General features: G+C 59.8%; 1 protein-coding gene across 1 annotated transcript; it reads left to right on the top strand.

Annotated features, from left to right (window-relative positions):
- Positions 1 to 185: 185 nt before the first annotated feature.
- On the top strand, positions 186 to 21,564 carry LOC141501973 (tRNA (32-2'-O)-methyltransferase regulator THADA-like). The gene is made up of 30 exons (XM_074206447.1): positions 186 to 408; positions 842 to 928; positions 1,047 to 1,074; positions 1,344 to 1,492; positions 1,731 to 1,853; positions 1,965 to 2,085; positions 2,323 to 2,465; positions 2,664 to 2,751; positions 3,315 to 3,442; positions 4,355 to 4,555; positions 4,899 to 5,592; positions 5,964 to 6,116; positions 6,281 to 6,390; positions 7,190 to 7,350; positions 7,598 to 7,767; positions 8,114 to 8,293; positions 8,444 to 8,613; positions 9,363 to 9,512; positions 9,732 to 9,836; positions 9,938 to 10,138; positions 11,181 to 11,331; positions 11,418 to 11,646; positions 12,075 to 12,296; positions 13,323 to 13,527; positions 14,045 to 14,248; positions 14,519 to 14,748; positions 16,750 to 16,926; positions 18,612 to 18,878; positions 19,364 to 19,569; positions 20,451 to 21,564. The coding sequence occupies exons 5-30, from the start codon at positions 1,755 to 1,757 to the stop codon at positions 20,732 to 20,734; spliced, it is 5,049 nt and encodes a 1,682-aa protein (XP_074062548.1). The 5' UTR covers positions 186 to 408; positions 842 to 928; positions 1,047 to 1,074; positions 1,344 to 1,492; positions 1,731 to 1,754; the 3' UTR covers positions 20,735 to 21,564.
- Positions 21,565 to 22,884: the final 1,320 nt, after the last annotated feature.

The raw sequence follows: 22,884 nt of genomic DNA, 5'->3' as shown, positions 1-22,884 counted from the left end.
GGGGGGGGGGGGGCGGGGCCCCGGGGCGCCGCGGGGGGGGCGGGGCGGGGGCCCCGGGCACTCCGGGTACAGGGGGGCGGGGGGGGGGGCGGGGGCCCCGGGGCGCTGCGGGTACAGGGGGGCGGGGGGGCGGGGGCCCGGGGCGCCGCGGGGGGGGCGGGGCGGGGGCCCCGGGCACTCCGGGTACAGGGGGGCGCGGCGGCGGGCTCACCCCCACCCTGTCTCCGCAGCGCCTCTGGCCGGCGGGCGCAGGAGCAGAGCCTGGCAGGGGCCGGGGGGCTGCTGCCCGCCCTGAGCCGCGCCTGGGCCCTGCCCGGCGCCCCCGGGGCCCTGCCCCTGCTGCGCTGCCTCCTCAGCTGTCAGCTCCAGGCCCTGGGCAGCCTGGGGGCCTTCCGCAAGCTGGAGAAGGTGGGGGCTCGGGCTGGGGGGCCCGGGCTTGTGGGGGGCCTGGGTGTGGGGGGGCCCTGTGTGTGGGGACCCTGGGTGCGGGGGCCCTGGGGGGGGCCTGGGTGGGGGGGGCCTGGGCGTGGGGGGGCCCTGGGTGGGGGGCCTGGGTGTGCGGGGGCCCTGGGTGGGGGGGCCTGGGTGTGCGGGGGCCCTGGGTGGGGGGCCCTGGGAGTGGGGGCCCTGGGTGCGGGGGCCCTGGGTGGGGGGCCTTGGTGTGCGGGGGCCCTGGGTGGGGGGGCCTGGGTGTGTGGGGGCCCTGGGTGGGGTCCCTGGGTATGGGGCCCCCTGGGATCTCCCTTGTCCCCCAGGGGTCCCCCGGTGTTAGTCCGTTACTGAAGGCCGCCCCCCACCTCAGGGCTCGCCCACCCACCCTCGCTCTCCTTCCTTCCCACAGATTGTGGCCGCGCTGGCCGCAGGGAGGGAGCGCCTGGTATCTGAGGAAGTGGCCCGGACGGTGGGCAGCCTGACCCAAGGCCAGCAGGTGTGGGGGCTGAGGTGGGCGGGCGGGTGGGAACGGGACACCGGCCCCACGGCAGGAGTGACCTGGGCCACCGGGGAAAGGTCTTGGAGCTGACGGCGCCCCTGCCCTTCCCTTCTAGGCCCTGGCTCTGGCAGATCTCCGCACAGGTCAGTCCCCCCTCGGTCCCCTGGACTCAGCTAGCTTGAGCCTCTCTTTACTCTGCGAGGGAGCTGAGGGGTCTGTCGTCTAGGAGGGTGTGGCCCAAGGCCTAGCCCAGGGTCCCGGCCTCCACGCCATCCCGGACACTGGGAACCCAGAGCCTGGCTCCGGCCGTCTACCTTCTGCCCCTCTGCCCTGGGAGGCCTGGAAGGGGGGCCATGCTCGGAGGGGCACTTTGGGGTGCCCACCACCTGACCCCATGGACCTCTCTGCCCAGTGTGTCTGTTTCTGGAGGAGAGCGGCCTGGCCAGAGAACACTGGAGACGCTCCCTGGATAACCTGCTGGGCAGCGCCGCCTCCACGCTGGCTTCCACATTACAGGACCCTGCCGCGGGCGCTGCAGAGCGGGCCTGCCTTGCGGTCAAGGTGGGTGTGCTTCCTAATTTCCCATCTTCTCCCCGGAGTCCCACCCTGGGCTGGGGCGCTGTGCCCCCGCAGTTATGGTGAGGCACCTGTGTGCAAGATGATGGTCGGGAGAGAGCTCTCAGAACCCCTGAAAATCCACCTTTATCAGGTCCCTCTCCCGCTCCCAAGGGTCTCCAGGCGGTGGGACGGGGGCTGGTTGATCCTCACATCGGGTGATGGGCATAGTCTCTGTCCACAGCTGGCCCTCCAGATTTTCCAAACCATGCCAGAGGAAGTGGGTGTCCTGGTCTGGAGTTCGGCAGATGATGTGGAGCCCCTGGCAAGCATCCTTCAGTCCCTGGTGCAAGTGATCATGGGAAAGGTGATGGGACCCTTTCTGAGGCTGAAACCTGTGGCCCAGGTCGAGGGAGGGGGATTCTGCTGACTGACTTACTGAGAGCATTCCCCTGCTTCACTCTCATTCCTTCTGCAGGTGGCCAACAAGGATGCCCGCCTTCTGGCTGGCACAGCCCTGGGCATGCTGGTGAACACTGCCCCCACGCCAGAGGCAGGGGCCAGGGCTGTGTCGGAGCTGCTGGGGCTGCTCAGCTCAGGTGAGACTGAGAGAGAGAGGGAGAGGGAGAGGGAGAGGACTCTCTCTATGTGCCCCAGCCCAAGTAGGGCCGTCTCCCCTATAGACCCCAAGGGCAGGCAGGGCTCTCTGCTCAGGGTGCTAAGTTCTGCTCACAATTGGAGCTGACTGGGCCAGACTGGGCTTGGTCTCAGCAAAGGAGAGGGAGGGTTTGGGGGCAGGAGAGGAGCCTCCTCTGAGCAGATTTGTTTGTCCTTAGACCCTGGGAATCAGAGGTTTGGGGGTCTCCGAGTGGCCGTGCCTGCCATGAATTCTGATGAACTGGAGTACTTGGTGCTGAGCCGGGGCTTTCTGACCTCCTGTAGGAAGGAGATTCTGACCTTCAGGCCCCCTGGTGGGAAGGTAAGTCCCTCCCCCTGGACTGAGGGCAAGGAGGCAGGGACCGAGCGGGGCCCTCTGTGCCCTCCCTCTAGTGCCCTCAGATCAGGTCAGGGATTGACCGAGTAGCTGTTGTGCCTGTGTCGGGCTCACCCAGAGGACCCTCTCCCTCTGCTCCTGGGCCCTGGACACACACTCACAGCACCCCGCCCATACCCCCAGGCCTGCCTGCTGCTCGGAGACCTGATGCCCCCCATTGGCCCAGGCTGGAGTGAGAAGAACATGGACTATCGTGCCCTCCTCCTGCAGGGTGAGGACTCCTGGACCAGTATGGGGATGTATGATAGGGACAGCTGCAGTGGGAATAGGCCTCCTGGTGGGGGAGGTCTGGGGCCAGTGGGAGGATGGCAGGCTGAGCAGTGGGCCTGGCACTGGCTGCCTGCTGTGGCTGAGGCTCTCCAGTCCCCGGTGGCAGCCCTGCAGAGCCAGGCAGCCAGCTCCTGCTGCCTCTCACCCTCCAGCTCTTCCCAGCCTCAGCCAGACTCCTGGAGCAGGCATTTGCGGGCCCGGGGCTGGCCTGCCTGCAGGGGTGGGCTGTGCTGCAGAAGACTCAGAAGTCTGGGGGTTTGAAAGAGACGCCCCTTCTGGGGCATTCTGTCCTGGACTTTGAGGGGAAGAGGAGATGACCATGGGTGGCCCTCAGACTGGAGAACGGTCCTAGAGAAGCTAGGCCTGGAGCCTAGGAGTAAGGGGATCTTGCTAGAGGGCCTTGGGGACAGGGGCCACGGGGATCAGAGTGGTCACAAGATTTCAGACCAGAGGCCAGGGCTCAGGGCAGCCTTCGAGAGAGGTCGAGCAGTTGTCCCTTCCCAGCTTTCTCCCTGTGGCTGCGGCGAGTACAGGAAAGTGCCCCAGACATCTGGATGGAGCGACTGCTGAGTGGGGCCTCCCTGGGGGCCCAGCAGCTGACACAGTTCATCTGGGACAACACCAAGAGCCCTGTACGTAGCCCCCAGTTTGCCATCTTTGGTTGCCTAAGACTGGGATGGGACCAGGCTGGGGCCAGCCCTGCTCTCTGGACCAGAGGCATCTCAGAGACCCTGTTCTTGGCATGTTGCTAGGAGGCCCTTCATTTGGGATCCCTAGACCTCAGCCCAGATCTCAACCCCTGGAACTTATGGAGACCCCTCCCCTGTCTGGGCTCAGGCTGCAGGTCCTGAGTCTATGAAGTGAGGAGGGGGGTGGGGGAACAAGAGGTTCTTGAAAGTTCCTTGTGGGGTGATGAGATAAACTCTAGAAGGAATCTAACCGTATCATTTTACAGAGGGGACATTTGAGGCCCAGATTGGGGGAGGGATCCTCAAGGTCACTCAGCACCCTGGGGGGATGGACACTACAGCTGAGTCCAGGGAGCTAAGGATTGGAGAAATGCCAAAACCTGGATGGGGAGCAGACCAGGCCTCATGGGGAGGATGAGCATGTGGGCAGCCGTCTCCCTGGTGGCCCTTGGGAAGGTTGATAATGTGGGTGTCCATCATCCTGGCACCACATGGAGAGGATGAGGCTCAGGCGACCATTTTCCTTTTGCCCCATGGGGAAATTGAGGATGTGGGCAACCATCATCCTGGCACCCTGTGGGTAGGTTGAGGATGTGGGCAGCCACCTCTCCCTCATGCCCCATGGGGAAGTTGAGGACACAGGCGACCATCATTTTGACACCCCATGGGGAGGTTGACGTGTGTGACCATCTCCCTGGCACCATGTAGAGAGGATGAGGACATGGGCAGCCATCTCTCTGGCACCCCTTTGGGGGGTTGAGGACGCGGATGACCATCATCCTGGCACCCTGTAGGGTGGTTGAGGATGTGGGCAGCCATCTCCCTGGCCCATGGAGTCTGTGCCTTTGTCTACAGCTGGAAGGCTTGTCTGAGGCCACCCTGCGCTCCTTCAGCCTCTTTCTGGAGCTGTATGGGAAGGAGTGTGAGCACTTCGGGGATGAGGCATTGCGGCCCCTCTATGATGAGCTCCTAGAGAGGGTCTGGGCCCTGCCCTGGCCGACCAAGGCCCGCTACCCAGTCCTGTGTGCTCTGCTGCCCTTCCTGGGCTCTGAGCCGGTGAGTGGTCCCTCCTTGGGCCTGTCAGCACGTGCGGAGCAGCCCCAGAAAGCCCCAGCCTGGGCCTGCAGCATTTCAGCACCTTGGCCAGGGGCGAGTCCAGGGAAGCCCAGCACCCCTCTGGCCTTCCTGGGCTCCATTGAAGGGGGAGGCTGTTGCTGCTGATGTCTTAGAGGGAGGTTGGGGGGGCCCTTGGGGCTTCAGGAAGGGGGTGAGCAGGCGCTTTCCCGGCCCGCAGTCCTTCTCAGACTGAGCTGACAGTCCGGCTAGCAGGGCTCTGGTACCATCCTGTTTTCCTGGGGTTCTTGGGGTGCGGTGGCTGACGAGGGCCCTCTTCCTCCAGGTCCTGGCTGCGCTCCCAGAGCTCCCCCAGCACCTCTTGCTCTGCCTTTCCACCAATCCCCTGAGCCCCACCGCAGTGGACACATACCGCTGCTTCCTACAAGCCCAGCAGGCGGAGTGGGCCGTTGCTGAGCCTGGTGCCGGCGAGGGGGCACTGGCCGAGCGGTGGGCCCGGCACTGGCTGCCTGCTGTGGCTGAGGCTCTCCAGTCCCCGGTGGCAGCCCTGCAGAGCCGGGCGGCCAACTCCCTGCTGCCACTCACCCTCCAGCTCTTCCCAGCCTCAGCCGGACTCCTGGAGCAGGCATTTGCGGGCCCAGGGCTGGCCTGCCTGCGGGGGTGGGCCACGCTGCAGAAGACTCAGAAGGAGCTGGGCCGGGGCCCCCCGGCAGCCAGCCAGAGCCCAGCTCGCCTCGCCACATGCCTGGCTTGTGGGGACGAGGCCGTGCGCCTGGCAGGAGCCAGCCTCTTGTGTGGGGGCCCTGGCTCTGCCCAAGCCCCTGGCCCAAAGGAGCTGGCCGCCTTCCAGGACTTCCTGCGGCTGAACCTCAGTGGCTCTTCGGCCTCCTTCCGGCAGCTGCTGCAGGCAACTGTGAGCAGGCTCTTGGGTCGACTTCGGGACAGCGCCCTGGCTGCTCTCCGCCACCAGGGGGAAGCAGGGTCAGGCCCACCCCCAGAGCCTCTCCTTCTCACTGGAGGTGAGCCCGGGATGGTGAGATTGGGGGGCAGCTCCACTGCACTGCTGAGAAATACTGCTCCCCCTGGCCCTTCTTGAGAGCTTGGGCCTGGGGAAGTGGGCTTTGGATTGAGAGGGAATGGGGGCCCTGAGGAAGTAGCCTGGGATTGGAGGTCCTGGAGATTTGAGGAGGCCCAGGGAGGTGGAGAAACCTGGAGAAAGGGAGACTCTGGGGTAAGCCTTGGGAGGTGGACTCTGGGCATGGGGCTGTGGGTCTGCAGGCTCCTGTGTGCCCAGGCACGGGGCCAGAAGGGTTTATGGGGCCTGGGGAAGTGACCTCTTGGGGGGGGGGCCTCCATCTGGGTCTTCCTAACCTCCTCTTGTCATCTGCAGACTTAGTGGAGTGGCTCTTGCAGCTCAGCGTCTCCCAGCTGGGCCCAGCCTCGGGCTTCCAGCGTCGAAGGACCGCGCTGCTTCTGCTCACAGCCCTTCTGACCACATGTACGGACAGCTGGAGCCCCGAGCGCAAGAAGGGGCAGCCTCCCCGTGAGTCCTGCCGCAGCCCCTGCCAGGGTGTCAGCCACTTCCCACATGGATCCCATCCCAACCCCCACCCCTGGACCAGGCTCTCCTGACCCTCTTTCTGCTGTTTCCTCCCGGGAAAGGGGCTGATCCTTGCCCTACTGATCCCCTCCTCCATCGCCCCACAGCCAACATGGCGGCTTTGCTGAGCTGGGCTAGGCGGAGCGGCCGCTGGGACTTCACCTCAAGGGCCACTTTACTGGCCTTGCTCAGTTGCCTTCAGGATAGCACCAGTGAGGTAAGGCAGTCAGTCATCCTGGGATGAAGGGCACCAGGGGGGCCACCCACAGCCTGGGGGTGGACGGGAAAAAGAGGGAGAGGGGCTCAGCCATTTGGGAGCCCATAATAAGAATGCCTGGCATTTCTAGAGTGGCTGAATATCTGCAGAGTTCTGCAAACCAGGGAGCCCTGGCCCTGGAGTCCAAAGCCCAGGGTTCACTTCCCTTTTCTGGACCTGTTTCCTCCTCTTCAACAACCAGAGGGGTCTAGACTCAGTAGCAGCTGGTTGCCTCCCAGCTCTAGTGCCAGGGACCAAGAATGATGTTATATGAGGAGGCAGGCAGGGCTGGTCAGTCCAAACCTGTGAGGTGTGGTGACTCCCTGTGTGGAGATACCATTCCCCGACAAAGCTTGGCATGAACTTGGATATTGGGGTGGGGGGGCATCGTGGGTGGGAGGAAGGAGCTGAGGAGGACAGGAATCTGTGAGCCTGGATGAGAATGATGACACCCTCCGTGGAAACAGGACCCTTCAGAACCGGGAGGGTTGAGAAGAATTCAGTTTTGAAGTGTTGAGACTGAGATGCAGCTGAAGATGCCCAAGAGGCAGCTGAGCATGAGAGACTGGGTGTTGGGAGAGAGCTGGTCTTTCTGATCCAGGAGTAGAAGCAGGGAGATGGGTTAGAATAATAACTTTGGGTACAGAGGAGGACCCCTGCCAGATCCTCACACTCCAGGAGCTGGGGAGGGGAGCCAGGCTTCCCCAGACCCAGCAGAGCCTGACCCTCCAGCCTCTGACCCTTGTTCCTCCTCCCCCAGATCCGGGAGCCAGCTGCCAACCTTCTGCACCTTTACTTCCCTCCTGCTCTGCCCATAGACTTGGCTGAAGCCCTGTTGGAGCGGGCATGCCAGGCCCTGAGCAGTGCCCGTGGGCAGGAGGTGGAAGCTGGGGCCCTCATGATGCAGACTCTGCTGCAGAAGTAAGACTTTGGGATGGAGAATGGGGGCAAGGTGGGCTCAGGGCTCAGACTTCCTTTCCTTTCTTCCCTTACCCACTGGGGCCACTTCAACCCTTAGATTCTGCCCTTTACCCAGGCTACCCCTTCCTCCACTCTGCCTCTGCGGGGCCTTTGGAGTAAAGCAGGGTGCTGGGGCTCGGTTGTATCGGCCAGGGCTCCCTGAAGCTGGAGGGAACCACAGGTGGGCAACGTGTGTTCTCTTTGGTAGAGTGGACAGTGTCACCCTCCAGAGCATAGTCCCGAGGCCCAAGGAGGAGGGGCCGGCCTTGGGCTGCCCCAGCCTCATTCTCATCTCCTACCTTCTCCGACTACTGCAAGAACGTCACGCTATGGCCCAGCGAGACCTGCTACAGGCTGCCCGTGCCCAGCCGCTCCATGGTGGGACCTTCTGGGGCACACGGAGCCTCTAACCCTGCTCTCCCCTCCCCTTGCCCATTACATTCCCCTGATCTCTATGATTCCTAGGTTCCCTGAGTTCTCTCTCTTCTCCATTTTGCCTCCACCCCCAATTCTCTCTCTTTCTTTCTTTCTTTTTCTTTCTTTCTTTCTCACTCTTCCCTTCCCTGCCACCCTTGGCCTCCTTCCACCCATTCCTAAGGATGGTTTTCAGGCAGCCATTGGGTCAGTGGGGGTTTTGGGAAGTTTAGGGCCCCACAAGGCCAGGAGATATTCTGGAACTGGGTGGGGGGCAGCAGAGCTGATGGAGCTGGTGTCCCTTCCCCAGGACCTCTTTGTGCTCTGCGGCGATGCCTCCTGGAGGCCCCCTGCACAGGGCTATCCATGCAACAGGAGTCTGCCCGGGGGGCCTGGCAGGAGCAGCTCATGGCTACTGTGACAACGCTGGCAGAAGTGGCCTCCTTCCTCCTGGCTGTACTGCGGGGTTCGGGAGAAGACCTGCAACCAGGTGGGTACACTGCCCTCCGTGCCCCATCATGAGCCAGGAGGCTCATGACTGTGTGCCCTGGGGTCTTGCCCTACCCTGGCTGCCAGCCTGGCTCCCGGCCTCCCAGATCCTTTGGCACCCTGAGCTCTCACCCCATCCTTGTCTCGGCAGCTGCTGCACCCTCCCTGGCCGATATGGGTTTGGCCATCAATGCTGCTGTGTGGCAAGGCCGAACCGGGGGCCTGGGGGCTGAGGAAGAGGAGGAGGAAGAGGGAGGGCCCCCACTCCTGCTGTCCGAGGAGCAGGGATGCATTCTGACCTGCTGCTGGATCTCTGCAAAGGTAAAAGTGAGGTCCCCAGGGTGGTCTCTGAGGGCCAGACCTCTCGAGAGGTGGAAGAAGGAGACACCCACTGAGGCAGCCCTATAGAATGAGAGGGAGCCAGAGGCTGTGGCCGGTGTGGATCAGACAAAGGGCCTGGAAGTGAGGGGACATGACAGCTGTCCTCAAGTATCCCACATCCTGCCGTGGAAGAAGGCAGGGCCTAGAACCCCACATTGAAGCTGCAAAGGGGCAGGGTTAGGTTTGAGTCAAGGAAAACTGTTCCCATGCTGGGAGCTGTTCTGAAAGGGAGTGGGCTGCTGGGGGGGGGGCACTCCCTACTGTTGGCGCCCTGCCAGTGGGCATTGGGTGATCCCTTGTCACAGATGTCAGAGTGGAGATGCTTGGGCGAGTTCTAGGTGGGCTGGAGGCTGCTGAGCCCCCCCCCCCCCCAGCACTGAGATCCTCTTATTCCCACAGTCTGGCACAGACATAGGCCCCCTTACCCCCACCCCAGTCAGACCTTGTATCTAAGACAGGTGCACTCCTCCTCTTTCTCTAGGCCCTGCCTCCTGTCTGAGATGTCCCTGGGCTAGGGGTGGGGGCTCTCCATCCCCTCCCAACCTGGACAAGGCTTGTCCTGCTGACTGGGTGAGGGGACCAAATTGTGGTGTCCCCAGCTGGGCTCTTGGCCTGGGCAGTCTCCCTGACAAAGCCAGGCCAGACGCTGTGGCCTGCAGCCTCCTTCATACCACCTCGCTCTCATCCAGGAGATCGGCCTGCTTCTGGGTGGCCTGGTAGAGAAGGCCCTGCTGCTGGCCCCGCCGAACGCTGGCTCCAAGCCGTCGCTTCTAACCCTGGAGGGTCTGCAGACCATTGTGGCCACCCTGCAGGGGCTGATGCTCCGATGCCGCCACTGGGTGAGTGGCCTTACTGGCTTTTCTCAGCTTCCAGCTTCTGAGACCGGGCTGTGGCTGGGGTGGACCTCAGTGACCAGCATGGCCTGTCCTCATTGCCCGTCCTTCACCAAGCCTTGTTCAACTGGACCCAAGCTTAGCTCCTCCCACCCCAGTCTCCCCAGCCCGGGCCTCCTTCTGACCCTTTGGGTGCCCTCCTTCGGGTACCCCCCCTTCCTACAGGGAGCCCTGGAAGGTTGTGCTTCCGGCCTCACCATGGTCTGCAGGGCATTGCTGAGCCAGCCCGACCCCGAGCTGCAGGAACTGCCCCAGAAGCTACTGCTCCAGGTACGTTCCCCCTTTGGCCCTTGGGGGGTGGCAGGGCTCCCCCTCAGCCCATCATTCTCTGTTGTGCTCCTGCTTATCTTGTCTCCTGGTTTACCTCCCAGGGCCTGGAGTTACTGAGTGGGCCACGGCACAGCTCCGTGACACGCCGGGCGGCAGGTTTCCCCCTCTTCATCCAGTGCATTGTGGCTGGCGAGCCAACAACTGGTACCCGGCCCCTGCTGACCTGCTGTGTGGGGACACTGCTGGAGCTGGTCAAGAGGCCCCTGCCTCAGGCCTGGGACCAGACTCTGGACCTGCCCCAGGTGAGGGGTGTGGCACCTTCCCTTCCCTGCCTGCCAGGAGGGCCATGGTCCTCTGTCCTGAGGGTCTCCTGCATGTGCTCCCTGGGGAGCACAGCCCAGCCCAGACCTCAAGCCTGGCCCCAGGAGTCCTGGGAGTTCCTGCCTCAATTCCCCCAGGAGGACAATCCTCAGCCATACACAGAGCTGGGCATGCCCTTCACCCAGTCACTCACCTCTGAGACATCGCTTCTGTGATCATGAATGCTTAGCATCCTAGAGCTGACCTTGAGCTTCCACATCTCCCTTGGCCTCTGACCTCTACCCCCTCTTTGTCCTCAGTGGGTCCATAGTTCTAGGCCAGGCTGTTGGCCATGCTCTTCTTCCTTCCCTGCCTTGACATCTCGGTGACCCTGGTCACCTCTGCACCGCCCCGGACACTCACTCTGACCCCTGGCCTTGGTCTGCCTTTGCACCTGTCCTTCCACTGAGTCAGAGGACATCTCAGCCAGTGCTGGAGGCTGTTGTTATTTAATCCCCCCCCCCCCCACCTGCAGCAAGGCCATCCTTCTGGCCCCTCACCGACCCGCTGACTAATGAGGGCATAGCTAGGATTCCTCTGCCCACAGGCCACTCACTACTCTGCATAAGTCTTAGTGGGGCATAAATTATGGAGCTTCTAGCCCAGCCTCAAGTGTCTGGATGGGGACACAGGACTAAAAGTGGGACGTTGTGCAGGAAGAGGGAAGCCCAAGAGATCTGGGATGGGTTACTTCTCTCCTCTGGGTCTCAGATGCCTCCTCTGCAGCAGGAGGATGTTCAGAACAAATGATTCCCAGGGCCTCCCCCATCCTGACGTCCCCTGTCCCAAGACCCCTCCCAGCTGTGTCATCCTGCTCTATCAGCTGTGGTGTAGGCCCTGAAATCAAAGTTCTGCATATACCGCCTCCCTGTTGGGGGCCCACAGGGGAAGCCTTCCAAGCCCTCCTTGCTGTAGGGGCAGGGGCAGGGGCAGGAGGCCCGGGGAGGCCTGGGAAAGATGACCTGGTTGCTTCTTCTCCACCAGGTCTCTGCCCTGCATGTGCTTCAAGCCCTGGTGCGGGGGGCTGGCCTGGGATCCCCAATGCTGGAGTGGGCTAGCCCACTCCTTGAGCTGTGTTTGGGGGCCCTGGGCTCCCCTTGCTGGGCCATGCGGAATGCCAGCACCCAACTCTTTGGTGAGTGAGGGGCTCTGGGTGCAGGGAATGGTAGCCCTTCCTCAAGTCGAGCCTGGGCATTGACGGGCCTGGATCTGCCTCCCCAGGTGCCCTCACAGGCCGGCTGTTGGGTCAGAGCCTGAGCCGGGAGGACGGTGGCTCCCCCAATGGCCTCAGCCCCGAGGCTTTCTTCAGCCTGTACCCTCGGCTGGAAGCCGTTCTCCTGGCCCCACTCTCTTCCCTGGAGTCCACAGGGGAGCTCTGCTTGCGCCCAGCCCTCCACGCTGTCCTCACCCTTCTGGCCAAACTCCAGCCTGGCACAAAGCATCTGAGCAGGTACTGGGCGAGAGAGAGAGAGAGAGAGAGAGAGAGAGAGAGGCTGGTGGGTGGTGGGGGAGCCTGGCCGGGTCCTGCCAGGAGAGTGAAGAGCACACATGCTGGCCTGGGTGTCTGGAGGCCTGCCCCCCCCCCCCAGGCCTGGAGATGGGAGACAGAGAGCCCATGAGGGAGATCGGTGAGGCCACTGCTGTGGCCAGACCCAAGGCAAGAAGAATCCAGAGAGGGAGCCCTCTCTGGTTTTAGCTCATCCAGTTCGAGGCCCCTGGGACCCCTGGCCCCAGTTTGGGCCTCAGTTGTTGGTATCTGTGAGGAGAGTCTCCCCCCCCGCCCCCCGCCCCAGGCCTGAGCCATCAGGTGCAGGGGTTTGGGAGGCCTGGGCTCCCCGAGGGCTCAGAGCTTCACCATGTGGATGACCTCATTCATAGCTCTGCAGCCCGGTTCCAGGAGCGCCTGCTTCAGCTCTCGGTGAGCCCAGTCTATGCCACACGGGCCATGGCCGCCCGGGCCCTGGTGCCCTTTGTCCCTCTGGTGGAATTGGAGGACGTCCTGCTGCACCTACTGCGGGGACTGGCAGAGCCCGGCCCCCATAACATGCTTCATGGGCAACTGCTGCAGGCTTACGCCCTTCTGGCCCCAGACGGTGCCCGGTGAGTCCATCTCAGGGGAGACAGCAGGCTGTGGCTCGTGGCACAGCTTCTGCCCCTGTCTGAGTGACCAATAAGGCCCTATCCTGGGGCAGGAGTAGAGCTGTTCTGGTGGTCTGTGGGGCCAGTGATTGGCCCTTGCCCAGTGTCTAACAGCTGCCTCAGGAGGTCTGGGGCAGAGCTCAAGGTGGGGCTGGCTGGACCCTTTTAGAGGATGCTGCAAAGGGGCTTCCCAGGCCAGGCCCAAGGAGGCTGGGGCACGAGCAGTCAGGAGATACAGGAACCAGGTGAGATGCTTCCTAGCTATGTGACCTTGGACTAGTCACTCCCCTTACAGATTTGTTTCCTCAGCTGTCAAATGAAGGGTTTGGACCCAGTGCCCCCTAAGGTTGAGAATTTGGGACTAGAAAGGAAGCTCCCTAAGAAGCAGCATTTGACACTTGGGGAAACTGAGGCCGGGGGAAGTGAAATGACTTGTCCAAGGTTGTAAGCATCAGAGGAGCCTGGCACCTGGATCCCCATATCACGAGGCTTATCTGTTAACCTAGATGATTGTGGAGGGGGGGAGGTTTATCTCTTCCTTCTCATTCCTGGGGGTCTGCCCCATCTAAGCCAGGACTGAGGGTTCTTAGATCCACCTGAGCCCAGGTCCTGAGCCGCCCCCCCCCGCCCCCTCCCCCAGCCCAGGGCTCCTTCTACTGGTCTGTTCAATCCAACCAGCATTTCTTAAGCTCCTACTATGTGCAAAGACTAAGAGAGGATGAGAAAGTGCGTGTTGCCTCTGTCGCCTCGGTGGGTGGAGGGACAGGGGGACTGGCAGGGTCTGGTCATGGCGATGGTCAGGTCGGTCCATTAGGATGAGGCCTATCCCTTGCGACTGAGGAGACAAACAACTTGGGAATGAGGACAGGCCCCTGGGAGGAGGCAGCCCCTGGGCTGAGGACTCCAAGGGATGGTAGAGACGGGGGAGCCCCCTCCCCAGGCCCCTGGTGGCTGTGGTGAACCGAGCCTGTGCTTTTCTGTCTGCAGCCGGACCTTCCGGGGCCTGCAGGCCATTGTGCAGCAGGTGGAGGCCGCGTTCTGGCTGCTCACGCCGGCCCAGCACTGCCCACTGATCCGCTCAGCCTACCTGTGGCTTCTCTCCCTGCTGACCGGCGACTGCAGTGAGGACTTCCTGAAGCGCGTCGAGGCCGCCGTGACCCGGGAGCTGGGCGCTTGTGGGCCAGACACCCAGGTAGAGGCTTGGCGTGTGGGGCCATTGAGGCCAGTCCTTTTGTGGTTTGGGGCTGGGCCTAGGTTGATCTGATCTGGGACCATCCGAAGCCAGGTCAGAAAATGGCTGGGAGGGGTCGGCCCCATGCCGGGCAGAGCTTCTCTGGCCTCAGGATCTGATGTCATTCTCTGAGGCACTCCCTGACCCCATGTAGGGAGAGGGTGACCTGAGCCCCTGTCTGGAGCCATGTGGGGGATGGGGAGGTGGGGAATGGACTGTGATCACAAGCAGTGGAGGGGAAGGGAGCCTCAGGGAGGGCACCAGTTCAGAAGAGAAGCATTGGGGGTATTGCTATTGTTATTGCCCCCATTTTACAGAGAGGGAAACTGAGACCCAGAGAGGGGAGGCTCCCACAGAGGCGGGGCCTGAGGAGCCCACTGGCCCACACTGCCCAAGCCCAGGGGATCTGACCTTGGCCAGGCTGGGTCTGACTCATGGGAGGTTCTTGGGCCATGCAGACGATGGACTTGGTTCTCAGGTGGGCCTCAGCGTGCTGCGCCAGGAATGTGCCAGGTTCCTCTGCAGGGAGGCGGCGAGGTCAGCCGATGCTATCAGGACCCGAGCCTTGGGCTCCCTGCTGCGAGGGTCGGACCCAGAGGTGCGCCGGGCTGTCCTGGCCTGGATCCTGGAAGAGGGTGACCGCTGCAAACCTGTGGCCTGTGTTCTTCAGACCGTGCTGCTGGTGAGCCCCTGCCCGTGGTCTCCACCCTTCCCATGTTTCTGCCCAGTTAGGGCAAGGGAGCTGTTGGGAGCTCAGCCCCTGGGGAGGAGCAGATGGAGATCTGGCCATCCTCATACCTTGGACCTCCTCACCCAGGCTGTGGCGGCATCAGGAGGGGCTCAATGCCCCGAAGAGGCCCCTGAACCAGGCTCCCCAGGCTGGCAGGCCCCGGGGCATGGCCCCTGAGTATAGCCTGGGCTCTCAGTCTAATGTTTGGCCTCCCCCTCCCAGGAGACCCTGTGGCCGGTGCTGCAGGACAGAAGCAACCCAGAAGACCTGAAGCTCTACCTGGGGGCGTTGGTCCACCTGAACCAGGCCCCCTGTGCCCACATGGACCCGCTCTCACCAACCCTGCCCCCCACCTGCCGGGATCATCTGCTCTCACTGGTGGAGGTGGCCGGCACCAGCCCCACCCTTCTGGGCAGGGCGCTGTGTGCTCTCAGCTTGCTCCTGGCCTTGGGGTAGGGTCTCCCATGCCCTCCTCCAGCCCCCTGCACTTGGCTCTGACCGGGGTGGGGGTGGGGTGGTGCTCTGTACCAGACTCTCTGCCACCCTGACCTTGAGGTCAGAGGAGTTGGGTCACACCTCACCCACTTGAGGACTGGGATGACCTACAGCAGACCCCTTCATTTCCTGAGACACAGTTTACTCATCTGCAAATGTGGTGATTGAACTCACTGACCTCTTGGAGCCCTTTCCACTCTCAGTCTGGGCCTCTGTGACCTTATGACCTGGACCTTGAACCTCCCAGGTCTGCTCCTCGCTCCCCCGGGACTTCGTCCCTTCAACTCTCTGGGTCTTGGCTACCTCAACCCTAAATGAAGTGGGTCAGACGAGGTGTTCTTGGAGGTTCTCTCTGGTTCTGGCAGCTTGTAGTCTTGGAGGAGCCCCACCACCACCAGGGAGGACTCTCCCCTTTCTCTGAGGCTCAGTTTCCTCATCTGTAAAATGGGGGTGACAGCTCCTGCACCCCCTTCTTCATGAGGATGATGTCTGTAAAGGATTTTAGGAACCTCCGAGTGCAGCAAGGGCACAACTCGCTGTGGAGGCCCGACAAACCTGCGCTTAGACACCACCCCCCCCGCAAAGGAAGTGCTGTGGGAGAGGGAGGCTGGTGGGGGAGGCCATCCTCACATGGAGGGATCAGGAATGAATTTAAAGGGATCCAGGTGTTCTGATCCCCACTTTGTGCAGAAGCTTGGGAGGGAGGGGAACATGAGAGCTGCCTTTGGTTATGTAAAGGTGAGTTGGGAGGCTGGGCTTCTAGACAGCCTCAAATGGGGGAACCCGGCATTCTAGAGAGATTGAAACTTGGAGTCAGGAAAAAGCACTGAACCCCAAGAGCTGTCCAGAAGGGACACCCCAATAAGGGGTGAGCTCCCCATCACTGAGGGGCTTTGAGTGGAGGCTGGTAGGTTCTGCAGGCCATTCCCCAGTCCAACCTCCCGCTCTCCCCACTGTCCCTTCCAAGTCCAGTTCTGTTTGTGTCTGTGGTGGAGGGATCCAACTTGACTAGGACCCCAGGGGACAGAACCCACAGTGGGGGGAGAAGTGATCGAGAGGAAAATTGCCAGGTCCAGCTACCCTCCTCCTTGGCGGCTCCGGGCAGAGGCCACTGGCCCTTTCCTTGGCAGCAGCCTGGAGAAGGTATCCTCCCTCGATGAGGCCCTTGCTAGGGGCCAGGTGCCATGGGTCCGGGCTTCCCACCCATGGGGTGGCACCTCCACACTGTGACAGATGGCGCTTCTCTTGTAGTTAAGGTTTTCTGTATCGCTCAGTCTCCTCCTCATCACCTGGCACAACCGGGCCTGTTCTCTTCCCCATTACACAGACGAGGCCACTGAGGCATGTGGGGATGTGACCTATCCAGGGTCTGGTGGCTGTTAGGGGACCTGAGGTGGGAGTAATCCCTGTCTTGATGAGTCTCTCTGGCTAGGAAGAGAGGAGGAAGGGTACCCGTGCCAGGAGGGTGTGGCAGACAGAGCACCCACCTTCAGATCCTGCTGTGTGACCCTTCAGCACCAGGGGCCAGAGGGTCCACACTGGGAGTCCTCCTTACCCTGGAGATTGCAGACCCCCAATGAAAGAGGACCAGGGGGTGGCATGGATTTCATCAGCTCTTTGGAAGTGACCCAGTCATGAGGCGGGAGAGTGAGATTCTGATCTCTTGGAGACTGGGAGAAAGTGAGACTTCCTCAAAGCTATCTGCTGAGACTTTGAAGATGGTGCCAATGCCCTTTGCCCTGCCCGCCATCCATGTCCAGGGCTCCCTTTCCTCTACACAATTGTCTTTACTGTCTACAATATCCTTTTGTTTCCCTTCTTCCTCTCCCTACCAGCAGGCCTGGGACTCAAACCCAGCCTTCACGGTTTAGCCTAGTGGGGATCTCTTTGGGGGCCTTCCAGGACGGCTTTGCTCTTGCATGACAACCCCCCGCTTCTGTCTTTGTGCTTACTCCCAGGCCTGAGGACCTTCCTTTCCTGGACCGCTGGAGCCTGGTTCTTGAATGCTGGAGTGATCCTCACACCTGTGAGGAGCTGAGACTGGCCGCTGCACAGTCCCTCCGCCTGGCGGGGGTCCAGGTGGTGGTCGGAGCCTGGGCGGGCACTGACCCCTGCCTGGCAGCCAGGGCCCTGCGGTAAGCTGCTCTAGAGCACCTGGGCACAATGCTGCCAGGGAAGTCTGGGAGGGCAGCTATTCGGGGAAGCATGAGCAGTCAGCATTCTCCACAATGTGCCAGACTGGCAGGACTGGCCTAGTTCTGGTTCTGCTTGTCTCTCAGGGAGGTGCCAGGGGCCCTGGAGGAGACATTGTGGAAGGCAGCAGGATCCAAGTAGGGTCACAGCCTGGGCTCAGCTGCAGCACTGCCTGTCTCTCCAGGTCTTAGTTTCCCTTCTGGAAAATGGGGGTGGACTCAAAGGCCTTTCTTCCAGTCATGGTCCTCTATGTCCAGGGTAGCCACTTGGGGAAATATCCTGACAAGTGGAAAGACCCCAAATGGAAGGGACTGTGTCCAGAGGGGAGGGCGCCTCCCTTGCAGGTTTTCAGGTGAAGATTGGTCAGGTCTGCCTTAGGCAAGATCCCCTTCCAGCTCAGAGCTTCTGGCCCTGGACTGTTCTCTATGAGGGGACCGGACAGGAGCCACAACGTGGTCTCTGCTGTCAGGGGCTTCCCAAAAACCCACACCTCAAACCGGTCCCTTCATGGAAGGAGGCAACGTTGGCCCAAGATAAAGAATGAACTTCCTAGCAATCAGTTGGGGTGTTTGGTGAGGTAGTGAGTTCCCCATCACCGAGACTGACCAAGTCCAGACTGAAGGACCCTGTGCTGGGATGTGTGGCTGGGGAATTATGCACAATGGAGGAGGCTAGAGATGATGCTCAGTTGACCGGAGCAAGTGAGCAGTGCCCGCCTCTGAATGAGGTCTTCCAGCTGAATGAAGAGTGCCAGGGAGAGCCCGTTAGAAGGTGCAGAGACAGGAAACGGGGTGTCCCACATAGTCTGCCAAAAAGGGAGAGGGGAGAAGCTGGTGGGGGTGGTGTCATCAAGGAAGGCTTGAGAGGCTCTACTCTGTGACAGGCCACCTGGCCTAGCTGATGGATGAAGGAAGGAGCATTTATTAAGCACCAGCTGTGTGCTAAACAACAAGAGATGGTACCTGCCCTCAGGAGGCTTCCTTCCTTTTTTAAAAAAAAATTATTTATTCAAGGCAGTGGGGTTAAGTGACTTACCCAAAGTCACACAGGTGATTGTTAAGTGTCTGAGGTCAAATTGGAACTCAGGTCCTCCTGACTCCAGGGTCAGTGCTCTATCTACTGTGCCACCTAGCTGCCCCTGGAGGTTTCCTTTCTAACAACACAGAAGTCAATACATTCAGGGAGAGTGGTGGCCAGGAAGGGGTGATGGGATGGGAAGTAGAGCCACAGGGCAGCCAAGGTCATCGATGTGACCTTTCCAGAAGCCACGAGGGTGGTCCTTTGGGTAAAATTCTCAGGAAGAGTTGGAAGGGTCATGGACCTGGTGAGACTGGGGGGTGGAAGCAAGGACTCTATGGGGGGAGAGGGGTGTCAGTCTGTAAAATGGAACTCCGAGGCTCCTAGCTCTAGAACCCGAAGGACCTCGAGGCCATCTCCTCCTACCCCGCCGTTGGACATTATAATGTCCCCCATTATAATGGAGACTAGTGTGGGAAGAGTGGTGTGGGGCGGGGGGCACCTTCATAGCTCAATTCCCCTGACCCGGACAGAGATGGCCCTCTTCTCTTCAGCTGACCCTCCTTGCCTGGACGTGCCCTGGCTTCCCTGACCATACCTTTCCCCTCAGGCTTCTGAACGCTGGCATTTTCCTGCTACAGGATGAGGACCAGGCAGTGAGGCTGGAAGCATCCATTTTCGCCAGTCTGCTAGCCCAACAGTTGGGAACCCAGCCCTGGGAGGCCGGCGCAACCTTGCAGGCCAATCAGGGGCTGCTCCTTCTGCTCCAGGTCATCACAACACACTTTGGGGCTTGTGAGAACACCTGGCCACTTCTGATCCTCCACCTCCCCCAGAGTGATCTGGAGGGCCTCCTGGAAGAGGTGGGAGCTAACCGGTGAGGGTTTGGATTTACCCCTATATGCTCAGCACCTCTCAGAGCAGGCTGACTGCTGGGCATGAACTGGGGATGGTCTGGGTCATCCCCAAGCAGGCCAGTCACTAGAAGGCCAGCCTGGCCAATTGCTAGAAGGGGGCATCCTGGTCCAGGTGCTAGAAGGGGGCCAGCCAGGACTGGGGGGCAGGCCAGTGTGTCTGTAGGCTCTGGGCAGCTGAGGGAGAGAGGCACACCTGACCCCAGGACCCCCTGGTGAGGCACAGCAGCTCAGGAAGACTCACTTATTTTCTTAGAACTGATCTGAGCCAGGCAAGAGCCTGGTCTACGATTTCCCTGGATTGGGACCCTGGGGGGGGGGGGGTGTTGCTACAGCCCCCTCCCATGTGAACAGGATTGCTGGGCACAAGGCACAGCCAGGCCAGGCTCTCTCCTGGTTCCTCGGGGCCCTTCAGAGGCAGGGTTGATGTGGCTGTTCCTTCCCCCAGGCCCCCGAACCTCTATGAAGAGGATGGAGCCAACTTCTTTGCAGAGCCGGCTGTGTTTGCCCAGGTCCTGCTCCCCTTCTTGCTCCATCTGCTGGACAGAGCTGAGGGCAGAGCACCCCTCTGGGTCCAGGCACAGGAGTGGGCATCGGCTCGAGCCCCTGGGGTCCTCCAAAGCCTCCAGCTCTGCTGCCTCTGGTGGAGCCAAGGTAAGTGGGAGGGGGCAGGCAGAAGAGTTTGCTTCTTGTGAAGAGGCCCCAGGAAAAGCTCCAGGCCAAGCCTAGGCTTGGATTGGTATAAATAGCAATTGTCTCTGGTTTGCCCAAAAGTTCGAGGGTCTTCACATCTCAGATTGATTTATTTCTTTTTTGGGACTGGGTAAGAGGCCATTCTTTGCCTCATTTCTCACCTAGCCTTAATCCTGAATGGGCTTGGCCTCAGAAACAGACCTGGGAAAGAGCTGAGCTGGGAAAGGCTGAGGTCTTCCTCGCAGCCAGGGCCGTCCCATGATCGACATCTGGCCCCTGGACCCACATGGCTCAGAGGAGGCAGTGAGGCTGGGGACTTAGCCCAGCCCCCTCCCTCAAATCCAGTTCAGGTGCTTGTCCTGGCCTCCCCTCCCTGTCGTGATCTTCAAGGGCCAGACCCTCGGGGTCGCTGTGGGGAAGGCTGAGGGAGGGCTGGACCAAGGCCTGGCAGCACAGACTCTGAGGTGGGGAGTCCTCTGATGCTCAAGCTCCTGTATTGGCTGCTGGGGCCAGAGACAAAAACCAGACAATCTGCCTCAGGGAGCTTGCGTTCTTTAGGAACGAGTTTGCAGCTTGTGTGTGCCACTGTGCCTGTGAGGATGTTGGGGGTGATAGATGAGGGAACATGAGGAAGAGGAGGAGGAGGAAGATGCCCAAGCGCTGGTGTGGGGGTGGTGGTGAGGAGAGCTCACAGAGGGATGCTCTGATTGGGGTTGTCTGACTCCAGCAGGTTCCAGGGTCTTCCTTCTCAGAGCAGCTGGTGGGGAGTGGCTGGCTCCCCGCACTCCTGGCTGAGGCCTCAGCCCCCCTCATGCCCCCTCCTATCTCCCTGCTCATTTCAGGCAATGCCGGCTCCCTGTTCCTGAAGGCTCTGGGCTGCCCCAAGCTGCACACGGCCCTCACTGTACTGCTAGTCGAGGCTGAGCTTCTGGTCCGAGTCCTGGAAGCCCCGCAGGCCAGTGGGGTGGCGGTGGCCGGAGCCAGCTGCTCTTCTCAGGAGCTGAGACAGGCCTGGGGGAGGGCTCGGGCCGTGCTCACTCAGCATGGCATGGCTCCCCAGCTGAAGGATGGCAGGAGACCAGGGCTAGACAAGAGGGCGTGTGCTCTTATCGATGGCACCAGGTGATCGCCACAGAGCAGGGGGGCCGCTGTACATTTAGCAGGAGATCTGGGGGACCTTGGGGGCCCAGGGTGGTCTGGGCACAAGAATGTCTGGGAACAGGTGCAATGGACAGAGTCCACTAGGGGCCCCGAGCCCTTTCCCTGGCTCCAGTGCCCCTCCCCCATTCTGAGGGGCACCAACCTGCTTTGATGTCCCCTCCCATAACCACCTAGGACAGATTTTAATCAGGTCTTCAGGGGAGAGCGGCCTGGAGCCAGGGCTTGATCCAACCCCCTCATTTAACAGAGGCCCAGGAAGGGAGGACTTGTCCAAAGATCATGCAATGAGTGACTAAGCTTCCCCATTAAAGATGATCAATCAGAAATCAATAAACATTTATTGAGCACCTACTATGTCCTACCAGATGATGGTGCTACCACTCCAAGGCTCTGGGAGGCCTGTCATTAGGTCATGCTGCCCATTTAGCAGATGGGAACTGAGGCTTAGGTGGGGGCAACCATTGTCCACAATCACACAGGTTGCCCGTTGTTAGAGGCAGAGGGTGTGTTCAGCTGAAGAGTTAGCACCCTCTCCCTTACATCAGAAAATGGGATCCCCAAGGCGCCTTGAGGCTCCCACAGACCTTCAGGGTCCATCTGTGAAATGGAGAGGCTCAATGAGGTGATCTCAGAGCACCTTCCAGCCTCATCATTGGACGAAGATGTGCATGAATCAGTCTTCCTGTGGAGTCCACCTGGGTCCTAATAGAAGCTGTTCTTCGCCATCCTTCTCCCCGCCCCCCACTGTACAAGAAAGAAAGGAAAAAAAAATTTATAGAAAAAATATATTTTATATTATGGTAATCATGTGTAATTATTCTTCAGTCTTTCCATCCAAAGTGAAGTAATTTCTTGGGGGGGGGGGTGTTTTGGGACCCAGGTAGGAGGTTCTGGCTAAGGAATAATTGAATGATTAGTAGGATCCCTTCCAGCTCTGGCCTGGGTCAGCAAGCATGCACTGAGTGTGGGCCAGGCCCCGAGTCAGAGCTGAAGGAAGCTGATCCCTACTTGGTTATCTGCTAATGAGACAATGAGGACAAAAAGTCAACGCAACAGAAATGCAAGTCCATAGGAAGCGGCTAAAAAGCTTAGTTTGGGAGGGCGGGAAGAAGGGAGGAAGGAAGGGACTAGGGAAGATATGTGAAGACCATGGTGCATCTGATGAGGTCCCTGAAGCAGGAGTGAAGAGGGGGAACATTTCATGCATTCAGTACAAATGTCTGGAGGTGGGAGATGAAACAGAGACAAGGAAAACATTCCTGACCCATGCTGCCTCTAGCCTCTCCCTCAGGCGTGAGCCTTCTCTGCTAGAATGGCTTGTCTACCTGCCCAGGGATGGCAGGTGGTTACCAGGTGGTGGGATGCTGTCTCCTCCACAGGAATGAAGGTTGGTAAAATTCAAAACCTTACAAAAAATGATAGGTAGAAACTATCATATATAATTGGAAAGCAAAATATATAATAAGTTTTCAGGATGAGTAGGCATTGTTTGGGCTCTAAACCAATGGAGGAAACTTTCAAAGAAAAAAGTTTATTTGAGCATTAAAAAAAGGAATGAAGGCTGTGAGGGCTGGGCTGGAGAGATTGAGGAAAAATCAGGCAGAAAAGTAAGAGCAATCCAAGAAAATCGAAAAAATTAAGAAAAGTGGGTCAGCCAATTTGAAATAGAGAATCAAAAGCTTAAGAAAATAATTCCTTGATATTTAAAACTGGACAAAGGGGAGCTAATGACATTCTAAGACACCAAGAAAAAAATTGAAAAATTGAAAAAAGAAAAGAAAATCTGAAACGTCTCATTTGAAAAATGACTGATTTGGAGAAGGGATTGAGGAGAAATGAGAATAGTCAAACTACTTGAAAAGTATGATTAATAAAAATCGATACAATATTGAAGAAATAATCAAGGAAAATTGCCATGATGTTCTAGAACAAGAAGACAAAGCAGTAATAGAAAAAATCCACTTATTACCTCCCAAAAGAGATTCCAGGAGAAAACTTAGAGGAATGTCCTAAGATTCAAAACTTCCAAAATGAGGAGAAAATACTGGGGAAAAAAACAAGAAAAAGAAAACAATTTAAATATCATGGAGCTGCAATAAGGTTTGCCCAAGTTTC

Source organism: Macrotis lagotis, chromosome X (genome assembly GCF_037893015.1).
Source record: "Macrotis lagotis isolate mMagLag1 chromosome X, bilby.v1.9.chrom.fasta, whole genome shotgun sequence".
NCBI lineage: Eukaryota > Metazoa > Chordata > Mammalia > Peramelemorphia > Peramelidae > Macrotis > Macrotis lagotis.
The sequence above is the reverse complement of the archived record's forward strand: the minus strand, read 5'-3'. Positions and strand labels throughout refer to the sequence as shown.

Bases quoted from the DNA above. Each gene is read 5' to 3' on its own strand.
- LOC141501973 (XM_074206447.1), top strand. From the start codon at position 1,755: ATGCCAGAGGAAGTGGGTGTCCTGGTCTGGAGTTCGGCAGATGATGTG. The intron at 4,556-4,898 runs GTGAGTGGTCCC...CTCTTCCTCCAG, and splicing joins CCTTCCTGGGCTCTGAGCCG to GTCCTGGCTGCGCTCCCAGA. The intron at 11,332-11,417 runs GTGAGTGAGGGG...CTGCCTCCCCAG, and splicing joins TGCCAGCACCCAACTCTTTG to GTGCCCTCACAGGCCGGCTG.